A 13037-nucleotide genomic window follows, 5' to 3' on the forward strand; every position below is an offset into this window, starting at 1 on the left:
AAGTACTTTTTGCCTTCAAAACACGTAAAAACACTATCAATCAACAAAACACACAATCACAAAAGCTCCACATGCCTTGACTTCATTCAGCCTATTTTGCCCAGCAGTATGTTGTTGAGAAACTTGGACGTAACTTTTCAGCTGAAACAGGTTTTCAGTCAGCAGTGTAAATAACAAGTCACGTTGCTCTTGTTTTAAAGTTCCTGGATAAGTATTTACAATCTTAATTGATTGAAACATTAGAAAAGACTATCCATTCATGTTAGGTTTATGCTACTAAGGCACAGAAAGGTATGATAACTCCATCCACAAGGGGGGAAGCAACACCTGTCTTTGAAAACTATTAGCTCCAAACCAAAATCTTACCCTTGTATACTTTTACTTGTACTATCACCATAGTGTAGGCTGATATTCAACTGGCGACCAGGTTCATTGATATAAGCTGTGGTCTGTTCTGCACCTGCGTCACAGCTCAGAGTACTATCTTAAGCCGTTAATGATGTACCTAATTTGCCAAGAGGCCCTTTAACGCAGTTGCCTCAGACCTCACGGACCAAGCCATCAGGTGGGGGAGCCTCGACTGTAAACAAACACACACTCATTTGTCAGAGGAAAGCTGTCACCAGCTGCTCTGAACCCCCTGTGGCCCACACAACGCACATGTCAATGCTGTTTCATCGAGATGAACAAAAGTGAACAGAGGTGCTAATGTAGAAAGACTGATCAGCAATTTATCCACATTTGGTTGTTGGGAGTAGCAAGAGGCATGTAATCAAACATATGTGATGACTGCAAGTGGGACTCTGATTCAAGCTGATTTGTCAGACAGAATGGGAGCCATGGTGTGGTGCTGGGTGAGAATGCTGCTGGTGGGAATGAGGGCACACTGTACTGTCAATCCACAGCAGGTGAGAGCAGCACTACGGAAAGCAAGGGATTCTCAAGATATGCTTTAATGATTCCATTCTGACAGGTGAGTGTAGTGCTAAGTGGGCACTAAATCTCCAAAAATATTTTGTGTTCTGCAAAAAGACTGATGGGTAGGAATAACCTAAATCCCCAGAATAAAAAGGTAAGTTATTATCTATACATATGATGTAAGGGTGTGACAAGATCTCGTTTTACGAGATCTCGCGAGATTAAAACGTGACGAGATTTCTCGTCGAGGTGAAAAGTTGTCTCGTGAGGCGATGTTATGTCAGCGTGATGGAGCGTGAAATTACTATTGAAGATCCCCCTGCCACTTTTAAATCATTTGTGTGGCAACATTTTGGTTTTCCTGCGGAAATAATAAACGGCGAAAGAGTGACAGACAAGACGAACGCAATATGTAAACATTGTAAGAAAAAAATGCCGTATACCGCGGCTAACACGAGCACTATGCAAAAACACTTACAGCACCACCACAGCTCTCTACTAACTACTGCACCCGCGACGAAAACATTAAAAGGGCAAACAACTCTAAAAGCCTTTGCATCTCTGCCACCGGTAAGTGCAAGAGCCACGGCAATAACGAGGGACATAGGCGTTTTCATTGCAGCTGATATGAGGCCATTTTCTGTGGTGGAAAATGTTGGATTTCGGCGACTCCTCCACACACTGGAAACGAGGTACGTCATCCCATCACGCGCGCATTTAACTCGCACTGTAGTCCCAAACCTCTACAAAGAAGCCAAGGTCAGTTGAATAAAAAAACTATTTTCCATTCATATATTTCATCATTGAGGATTTCTTCAAATTTTTTTTTAAAATCTCGTCTCGTTCTCGTGAACCCAATCTCGTGATGTGTCTCGTCTCGTGGAGTAAGTGTCTCGTAACACCCCTAATATGATGATATTCAGAATCAGGTTGCCATTCAAGCTGTCCATGTATTAGGTTTCATTTACAAAGAGCTCACAATTATCTTTAAAATCCAAACTAACAAAATGCTTAAACATGTATACAGTATGCAGCCTTTTTTTAAACGTGAGATTACACACAGAAAAGGCAGCTGCAAATACAGATGTTCCAATGTTTTAATATTTTAACCAAGCCCTGCAATCATCTTTATTTAGACCGACATGGGTGATAATGGAACCTAATCTAATCTGTTAAATGTATTGGTTGAGATGTTACAATGTGGACAGTCAGCAGATTCAGTGGAAATGTAAAATATGACAGACAAATTGTAACCAATTAGGGTTAGAATTAGAGCCAAACCACTGCTGATCCCTTCAATTATGGTTATTAACAAACTGCGACCAAGATATCTAGTGAGTACTCTATACATATTTTTGACATATCCGTAGTACAATTTCTTGTCACTTATCAGTTGGTATATATACCTATGAAGTTATATCTGAGTTAAGATAATATCAACCAATAATCATATCCCACAAATGTATTTGCCTGATTCTAGTTACGCAAGTAATCCATAGTCTAAAATGTACATCTTGGATTTAATTCATTTTACATGAAATTGTTAAGCAGATACACATTTTAGCATGTCTATGTATTAAAGTGTGGGTTTTCCTGTCCACAATACAATTCAACAACAACTAATGCAATAAGAATCAGTCTTGTTGGCAATTACTGACTTTTTAAAGTAAACTGCAGGTTTTGCCTCTTTGGGAAAAGACTCAACTTCAGTTAATTGCTAAATAATGTGAAGGGACAGGAGCTGGCCATATGTTGGGGATGCTGAACCCATTAGATTTAGCCTTTAGACTGTTAAGTCATCAGTTCAAATTTGGTCTCAAAGTGAAAATATTAAATGGAGAGATGCTGCTGGACCCTTTAGTAAAGCACATAACTTCAGGGCTGTTCAGTGAAGTTGCACAGGTGCCAACTGTAAAAGTAATGAATAGCTCCCTGGTGTGAGAGTGGGTGCCACTGTTTCCCACTGCTGCAAATGAGAGCGGAATTCTAATTCAACCTTGGCAGATCAGATACTTTGAGGAGTATTAAAAATGGTGTAATGCTACTCGAGGGAGGAGCGCTGGGTAGTTATCTTGAAAATTCTCACATCTTTTCTCACTTCTTTCCTTGATACTGGGATCACTGCGATACTGAAAAGCTCTAGCAAATGCCTTACACTGTAGATTTGGCTGTGAATAATAAACAATCCATATATGGTATGTTATTTTCTTTGCTACACAGTGAAATTGTAAAACCATAAACTTCCCCCAACAGATATAGAATAGGAATATTTTTTTTAAGAGGTTGCTTGAATTACTGTTAGTTAACTAATTCTACAGACCAGGTAGACTCTTTATACACCAATCAAACTGTGGCTTTTATATTTCTTTCTATTTTCTATTTTAATAAAAGATAATAAAATACTTTGTGGTAAAGACATTTCTTTCTTTTTACCACAAAGGTTTCCTCACTTCCGTGAAGTCAGTGCCTTGTATACGGTGCATGCATTTACATTGTTTTTGTTCACCAACCATTTCTTTCAAGCTAATATTACTCTTCTTAGATTAATTGCAGGTTTTAAGTTTAAGGTCAGTTTAGTGGTTTTATGGGTTGATCAATTGATAACCTTAAATATTCTGTGAATGGGTAGATTCTGTTGCTAGAGTTCAGCTGTTGGAAACCATTTTGTAAGTAATTTTGCATCATCTGGCTGATATCAGCAGAACTCCATGACGCGTCAAAGGTTCTCAATAGGGTTGAGGTCAGGGGAGGATGAGGGCCACACCATGAGTTTCTCTCATTTTATGCCAATAGCAGCCAATGACACAGAGGTATTCTTTGCAGCATGAGATGGTACATTGTCATGCATGAATTAGATTTTGCTACGGAAAGCAAGGTTCTTCTTTTTACCATGGAAGAAAGTGGTCAGTCAGAAACTCTACATACTTTGCCAAGGTCATTTTCACCCCTTTAGGGACCCTAAAGGGGCCTACGAGCTCTCTCCCCATGATTCCGGCCCAAAACATGACTCCGCCACCTCCTTGCTGACGTTGCAGACTTATTGGGACATGGTGGCCATCCACCAACCATCCACTACTCCATCTAGGGTTGCACAGCACTCATCAGTAAACAAGACTGTTTGAAAATCAGTGTGCATGTATTTCTGGGCCCACTGCAACCATCCTCCCCTGACCTCAACCCTATTGAGAACCTTTGGAGCATCCTCAAGCAAAAGATCTGAGGGTGGGAGGCAGTTCGCATCAAAACAGCAGCTCTGGGAGGCTATTCTGACAACTTGTAGAGAAATTTAAGCAGAAACACTGCATAAACTCACAAGTTCAATGGATGCAAGAAGTGTGAAGGTGATATCAAAGAAGGGGGTCCTATGTTAACATGTAACTTGCCCTGTTAAGATGGGTTTGATTGAAATAGCTTTTGATGTCAGTACATATGAGCTGCTAATGCTGCAAATTCAAATGGCCATTTTCAGTTCTTTACAACCTATAACATGTTTTGAAACTCTGTTGTGCATAATAATTTGGAACAGTGCATTTTGAGTTTTTTATTTCTGAAAAAAAAATAGTTTTCATTGGGTGGTTTGTTCAATGACATTCGACTTATACCCTAACGGTTGGTGACTTGAAAATTATACTGACTGTCATTTGCATCGACTATTTAGGAAAATCAGTGTAAATTATAATTTGCATAAGAATTTGGAACACAGTGTAGTATTAGCAAACTTGATATCCAGATCTAAAATGTGTATTATTTAATATAATGTACCTCTTGGGGGTGACACTCCATTGAATTCAATTTTATTTGTAAAATCAAATCATAACAGAAGTTATCTCAGGACACTTTACAGATAGAGTAGGTCTAGACTACACAACATAATTTACAGAGACCAAACAATTCCCCTAAGAGCATGCATTTGGTGCGACAGCAGCGAGGAAAAACTTATTTTTAACAGGCAGAAACCTCGAACAAAACCTGGCTCTAAGTGAGCGGCCATCTGCTTCGACTGGTTAGGGAAGGAGGGGAGGGAGAAACTACAATAATACCCAACTACTGTTTAATAGTATAGAAATAGGACTCAAAAATTAAAGCAGTGGTTATAATTGAATGACATGATGAACATGATAATTATAATAACAAAGATAATACAATTATGACAATAATAGTAGTGGTGGGAATCAAGCAGCAGCCACAATCCGGGTGTCACCAAAATCATGAAGAAACCCACACCAAGTCATAAAATACACACATACACCCACCCACCCACACACCCACACACGCCTTTGGGACACTGAGGGCCAGATGTACGGACGCTTTTGCGCCCAATTCAGGCGTATTTGTTTCGCAACGTGCGTGTAAAAGCATGGCGAGGTATGTACAAACAGGCCGCACTGAGGTAAAAGCACAGACTGCCTGTCGCGGGAACTGAAAATGGCAAATTGTGCTTTTCCGTGTCATGCATATGCATTCACGGGAGGGTCAAGGGGGAAAGTGGGAGTTTCCCATAAAGAGATGGGAGGGGAAGCGTAAAGTGCACCTAATTATGTATTCCACGGTATGTACAAAAACTGCCCGTGGCAGCGCGCCTCTATTTTGCAGTGAAAATTCTCCGCCTCTTAAAAGCAGGTGTAAACCAGCTGCAAGCGGTTTTCTCGCATATGCCTCCTGGTGAAATGGCAGCAGTAATCCGAGGAAGACGAAGACATAGGCCAAGGAGACGAGCTAAAAGGATTTTTGCCACAAGGACCATACTTTTTCAGTTGAGTGAACACAAAATCATTAAGCGTTACAGATTAAGCAGCCATGCAATATTACAGTTACTGGAAGAAATCAAAGATGACATTGAATCTCCGACTCAGCGTTCACATTCCATTCCAGCAGTTGTTAAACTCCGCGCTACATTACAAATATTAGCATCAGGATAATTTCAAACCGTCATAGTGTCAGCAGTGGGAATATCGCTGTCTGCACTCAGCCGTATCATAGCACAAGTACTTAACGCTTTGCTACGGCGCAATTTACCATATAGTGGGCGGAGAAAGGCACTGATTACCCAATGAACTGCAGGTTTGGTAAATTTTAAGACCATTATGAATGAAATTTAAGACCTATATCACGACGTCAAAAAAAAAGGCAGTGCGGAAACAATGTCTGAAACAATTCCCCGATTTCCTCATTGGCATTATAGGACTTGTGTCTAGATTGGCTCCAATATAACTTGAATATTGGTTTCATCTGAAGTCATAATACAGCAAATTATAATAGAGATAGAAATAACTATTATTAGAGGTATGGAAATTAAGACCCGTTTAAAATTATTTAAGACCTACAACACAATACTTCAGCGAATTTAAGAATTTTTAAGGCCTAAAAGTTTGATTTTGAAATTTTAGACTTTTTTTAGACCCCGTGGAAACCTGTGATATACAGTTCTGACATACAGTAGTGTGTCCTCCATACCTTTTATTTTATTTACAGCAATAAAAACGAACATTAAATGATCTGCAGAGATTAAACTGCTCTACATCGATGACACAGAATTCTCTTCTCCCGAGTCATTTTCACACAGCACAGTCCTGGTATCACATACTAACAAATATTGACCAAACAGCTGGAGTGCAGTTCACTACTCAGGCCTTCTGTTAATGCAGAAGTGTTACCTCTCACCTTGGCAGCTTGGTTTGGCTCTGTCCCACTCTGGTCTCTTGCTGTTGCCCATGACACATGTTAAAGTGGAGTAGCCCTGCAGCAGGTAACCAGCCTCACAATGAAATGTTACCATAGATCCCAGCTTGTAGTCAGTACCCATTCTAGAGCCGTTCATCACATTCCCTGGATCAAAACATGCCTCCCGCAGTTTTGCTGCCAATCAAAAGAACAAAGCTCTTAGAATAGTGTCTAAAGAGAGAGGGGTTTCTTATTAATAGATAAATAGTTACACAGGCTGGGTGTGTGTGATTAAATGCTACATAACTTAAAAAGTAACACGGTAAACATGGTGGAAATGGATAAGGGTTAATCACAGGCTATTCTCACAGCTGGCATCAACATTAGAAAAAGTAGCTGTGTGAAATAACTTCAAATTCTTTTTGAAGTTATTTATATTTTTATTTTCTAATTCATTTATATACACTCACCTAAAGGATTATTAGGAACACCTTCCTAATACCGTGTTTGACCCCCTTTCGCCTTCAGAACTGCCTTAATTCTTTGGGGCATTGATTCAACAATGTGCTGGAAGCATTCTTTAGAAATGTTGGCCCATATTGATTGGATAGCATATCTGGTGACTGTCGGGGCCATTTTAGTACAGTGAACTCATTGTCACGTTCAAGAAACCAATTTGAAATGATTCGAGCTTTGTGACATGGTGCATTATCCTGCTGGAAGTAGCCATCAGAGGATGGGTACATGGTGGTCATAAAAGGATGGACATGGTCAGAAACAATGCTCAGGTAGGCTGTGGCATTTAAATGATGCCCAATTAGTACTAAGGGGCCTAAAGTGTGCCAAGAAAACATTACCCACACCATTACACCACCACCACCACCAGCCTGCACAGTGGTAACAAGGCATGACGGATCAATGTTCTCATTCTGTTTATGCCAAATTCTGACTCTACCATCTGAATGTTTCAACAGAAATCGAGACTTATCGGACCAGGCAACATTTTTACAGTCTTCAACTGTCCAATTGTGGCGAGCTTGTGCAAATTGTAGCCTCATTTTCCTATTTTTAGTGGAGATGAGTGGTACACGGTGGGGTCTTCTGCTGGTGTAACCCATCCGCCTCAAGGTTGTGCGTATTGTGGCTTTACAAATGCTTTGCTGCATACCTCGGTTGTAACGAGTGTTTATTTGAGTCCAAGTTGATCTTCTATCAGCTGGAATGAGTTGCCCCATTCTCCTCTGACCTCTAGCATCAACAAGGCATTTTCACCCAGAGGACTGCCACATACTGGATGTTTTTACTTTTTCAGACCATTCTTTGTAAACCCTAGAAATGGTTGTGGGTGAAAATCCCAGTAAATGAGCAGATTGGGAAATAGATCACCTTTCTTTCCCATTCTGACATTCAGTTTGGAGTTCAGGAGATTGTCTAGACCTGGACAACACCCCTAAATGCATTGAAGCAGCTGCCATGTGATTGATTGATTAGATAATTGCATTAACGAGAAAGCTTACAGGTGTTCCTAAAAATCTTTAAGGTGAGCGTATGTAGCCAACAAAATCCCCAGCTGTAATACATACATGTTTTGTGAAAACGCATATAAAATCCCACTTGCATAGGCCTGCAGAGTACCTTTGTATTCCAATTGAAAGCCAGTGTAGCTCACAGAGCCATCGCTGCGAAATGCCAAGTACATGAAGTTGGAAGTGCTCTCAATTTTCTCAGGAAGTTTACTGTCTTGGAAACTGCCAATCAGATGAGCGCCGCTGTCTGGCCCATCGTAGATATACAAGAAATCATAGTTGGGCTCAATACTGAAGCTGTGACAGGTGGAGAGAACACACAAATGCAAGATAAAACAGTTATTTTTGCCAAGTCTTAAGCACGAGATTTTACAGACTGTATATGAGATTTAAAATGAATCAGAGTATCAAAAGGAGAGTGTGCACCGCAGTGCTAGAAGTGAGTCATGCCAAGCGATTTGTTTTGCATCTCCAGACAAAAAGATAAAAAAGATATCTCCCCAAGAGGTGAGAAGATATTAAATTGTTGTGACACTGCGCTGGCACAAAATCTTCCTAGACGGCAACGGCAATGCAGTGTGAAAAGATCGTTTCATATTGTAGCGCTGTATATCAAATCACATGCCGCAGTCGGAGAGAGAGGAGCATTTGTTTTCAAAATAATGAGCGTGGTTTATGACAAAAATGTAAATAGCTTGGAGATAATTGCATTTGAGTTGGATCAAGGCAACTCAAATTTAAAATCATAACTCCATCCTTTCATTTGGCGTTCCCAAGGGAGAAAGCAGCATTGTGCTAACTCTATTAGATGTTTGTTTTGAAGGACAAAGTTGAAAAAGAAACATGGTGAATTCCTCTCCTTCACCTCGAGAAGAGGGAAAGTGGGTGGGAGGTCCTTGTCCAGCCCTTCATGAAACGACCATAAATATAATACTTAAACATTCAACAGCAACACAGCCCACAAAAAGTGCCCTCAGGTCCATCTGTGAGTTTGCTCTATCAGTATTGCTGCTACATATTTAGATTGCAATTAATAATGTAAAGCTTATGGTCTGAGTATCATTCAGTTCGGAAATGAGTTTCACTCTTATCACAGTTCAGCCTGCAATATACAGTATTCATCCAGAAATCTTGTTGCACCACATTTCAGCAAGTGGCAGGAATACCTGCCTTCTTGGTATTTGTAGAGGCACTGCTGATTTCTCCCTATCTCCCAACACACCTGGACTCAAACTCAGGTCCACTGCTTAACACACATGGCCAACTTTGCTCAATACTATGATGTTATAGCTGGTTCCGCTGCAGAAAACAAGCAATTCCAAGGCACAACCTGAGTTGCTGTGCATGAACTAAGAAGTGACTCCATTCTGTTCCAGGTAGGTTACAAACATACCACAGGTTTAGGGAAAGCTTCATCTTGTAAGCTACTGGACCATGAACTTAAAAGGACAACAGTTGTTTCACTGTCTCTAGTGGGTTTTATTGGAGTCACTGTTCATATCCTGTAAAAACCTTGAATTTCAGCATTTTTTCAACGATTGTTTCAAATTAACTTGGTCCACGAATGTGAGGAATATTGGAATATAATATATTTGAACCAACATGTTTTAAAATGTAAATAATGCAACTGACAAAATCTTCCTGTTTTTTTACATTTCATCTGGTAATTTAGACATTGAGTGTCACCACAATTCCATTGTTGTTCTTTTTTATGTTTTGACTAGAAGCAACTAAGCAAAGTAAAATGGACATTGCAGCAGTTCATATTACCTGATGAAAGCCAAGGAGATGACATAGTCAGAGTGGACAACAATAAGCCAGTCACAGTCTTTGCTGTGAGGGTAGGGGTGTGGGTAGTTGGGAGAAAGGATGAATCCTGAAGATCCAGTCACATTCCCACCACAAGGTGCTTGAGAGATAAAAAAGGAAGAAGAAATGGATGAGAAAGATGCACCTAGTGGTCACAAAGAAAATCTTGAAATGTGCCTGATCTGCTGCAAACGTCTTTGGCTGAGCTGAATTCAGTTTGAGAGACAGGTAAGGAATGCGCACTTGTAGGTCATTAAATATAATTGACTCAAATCCTATGGCCATTGTCGACCTTATTCAGCAACAACCATCAGGTACTGCAATGGCATCAGGCCAAAAACCAGGGCATTAGAAAGACTGCCATTATTTCCCTACATTATGATTACAGGAGATATTTTTCACTTTTCACTTGTCTCACCATGGCATTGGATTTTTTCCAATTAATTTCTGGTTTAGCCTGTTAAGTGCTTATTCAGTGTTCAACAGGTCAGCACTGCACACAAAAAACAAAGTTTGTCTCCCTGTGTAGTTGTACATATCAGGTAGCATAAAAATATGATAAATATGGAGAAAATACCAACTATAAATTATTCAAGTAACGAAATGGATCTCGGTTCTGTCTTTTATTAAGGCTTCTGCAAATCTTCCAACAATCTAATGCCACAAAAGTGAATATTGTACTTAGATTTTCCTATTGCTCATTGCCTGTCATGTAATTATCTTTATGTTTTCTATAGTTTATTGATATGTGACTCTTGGATCTCATTGGGATTGAGGCAGTTAAGAAACTAACAAGATATTAAGGCATCTTACTCAATTATTGGATAAGGACATTTCTGCTCTAGGATTTAGCTGGATGGATTTTGTTTTAAGGACATGTTTAGTCCCTTAGCACGTGAGAGGATACTCCGTGCCTAAATCTTAAAGGTCCCATGGCATGAAAATTTCACTTTATGAGGTTTTTTAACATTAATATGAGTTCCCCCAGCCTGCCTATGGTCCCCCAGTGGCTAGAAATGGCGATAGGTGTAAAAGGAGCCCTGGGTATCCTGCTCTGCCTTTGAGAAAATGAAAGCTCAGATGGGCCAATCTGGAATCTTCCCTGGAATCTTATGACATCATAAGGGGAAAGGTTACCTCCCCTCACATCATGCAAACGAGCGAAGCATGGCAGTTGGTCAAGGCCACACCCCCCACCCTCCACCTTGCCCCCCCCCTCCTCCTCAATTGCATTTAAAGCTACAGACACAGAAATGGCACATCCTAAGGAAAGCTCATTGTGGGACTGGCTCTAGTGGCTGGAATTCTGCACCAAGGCTGCATTTTGGGAAAGAGACTTCAGACTAAGGCCTATATAAAAACATCCAAAAAGCAGCATGTCATAGGACCTTTAAAGCATCACAAAAGGCTATACTTGTCATTTGCTGAGTTGAATAAACTGCCAGCTGTCATGTTTCACTATGAAGAAGTGTTCGAAACATGCTGATGAGGATTTTGCTCTTATTTGGTGTGGTAACACTAAAGTTCTTAAAAGGAAAGCTGACATTTACATCAAGTTTTCACTCACACAGACTTGCTTCTGGTGCCATTGCTTTATGCTGAGTTGTGTGATCTTGTAATTGCATAATGAGACTTACAAATGCTGAGCTCTTTCCTGGCCAGGAAATAAACTTCAGTTAGACCTGTTGGCAGCAACACCTAGGTTTCTTTGGACCTACTTAGTGAAATCATTTGTAATTGCATAGTTAAGTAATTAGCTGTTAAGCTCTAATAAGACAATGTGTTGGGAGACCGTAGAGTACTCAGTCTTTGACTGGCTACAGAAGTGAATTTGTCCACATAAGAGTTGGCAACGACTCAAACATATCTGAAGAGTCTTGTTTATCCTCCACATATTCTTAAGACATCAGTGAGAGAATTATAGTCTCTGCTAAAGCCAGTTAATAGAAAAACTCCCTTGCTCCCTCTTCCTCTCAACATCTTACTTTTACTCTGATCCCCTACCCTACCCTGCTTCTCTTCCTTCAATCCATACTCTGTCTCCTTCACACATATCCCTCTTCTCTCTCTAACTGGCACTATCTCCCCACCCCCCCCTCTCACCGATGCAGCTTGGAGGGCTGGGTTGCCAGTAGTATCTATTTTCCACTTGGATGCAGGTGATTCTACTCTCCCCCTGCAATTCATATCCTGGATCACAAGAGAAGGTCACAGAGTCACCGGGCTCCCGCCCTTCCCCGTTGCGACTGCCATTCATGGGAATACCTGGATCTCTGCAAGCTGTTGCAAGCGAACCTGAAGGAAAAACACACACGTGACACACCCATACATAAGCGCACATGTGCAGGCAAAGTACAGGGAATCAATGAGTGAGTGCAGCGAAGCTTGTGGCACACACACACACACACACACACACACACACACACACACACACACACACACACACACACACACACACACACACACACACACACACACACACACACACACACACACACACACACACACACACACACACACACACACACACACACACACACACACACAGTTTCATATCATAGGGTAGACAGCTGTCAAGCTGATACTGTAGCTCAAACAGAGTTAGACCACAGAGCAGATTATTGACTGATATCAGTCAAAATCCTGCTGTTTTCCTAATCTGTTTCGCAGCTGTGGAGCCCAGAGCTATGAGATGGATCTAGTAAAATCTGATGGATTCTTCAAATAGCCCCATCTTGACAGACTTTATTGAGAGACTTAACAGAGTTAAGTATATTGCAGTCTGCTGGTGTTGTTGCTTTTTCTTTCTAAAAAACAAATTCATCTAGAAAAAATACATCACAAGAAGTACACAAGTAAAAAAATGTTAAACAAATACAAACATGGATTTAAAAGGTAATGGTGATATTGTATATGATTTGATTAATCAATGACATACACAATACAATTGATTAAGTGTTTTTAAAATGTAAGTGCAAAAAACTCAGTCAATAAGGTTAACATCTGTGAAACAAGTGATCATAATAGTTCACATCCAACTATAAATCGAGGAACCTCTGTGCGTGTGTATTAGGCTGTTCTGACCGGGTTTTAACATCTGTCCTGAGTGACAGGATCAGAAGT

General features: G+C 40.4%; 1 protein-coding gene across 4 annotated transcripts in view; it reads right to left on the reverse strand.

Moving 5' to 3' along the window:
• LOC114556692 (CUB and sushi domain-containing protein 3) overlaps positions 1-13037 on the reverse strand; it is a 258762-nt gene that overhangs the window by 124096 nt on the left and 121629 nt on the right. For all 4 annotated transcript variants that reach the window (XM_028579712.1, XM_028579713.1, XM_028579711.1 and 1 more), the window contains exons 27-30: positions 12018-12209; positions 9876-10014; positions 8215-8402; positions 6580-6774 (exon numbers count right to left, since the gene is read on the reverse strand). In XM_028579712.1, coding sequence (XP_028435513.1) covers positions 6580-6774; positions 8215-8402; positions 9876-10014; positions 12018-12209 — 714 coding nt within the window. The remainder of the gene's footprint in view (positions 1-6579; positions 6775-8214; positions 8403-9875; positions 10015-12017; positions 12210-13037) is intronic.

The sequence above is a fragment of the Perca flavescens genome, chromosome 6, assembly GCF_004354835.1.
Source record: "Perca flavescens isolate YP-PL-M2 chromosome 6, PFLA_1.0, whole genome shotgun sequence".
NCBI lineage: Eukaryota > Metazoa > Chordata > Actinopteri > Perciformes > Percidae > Perca > Perca flavescens.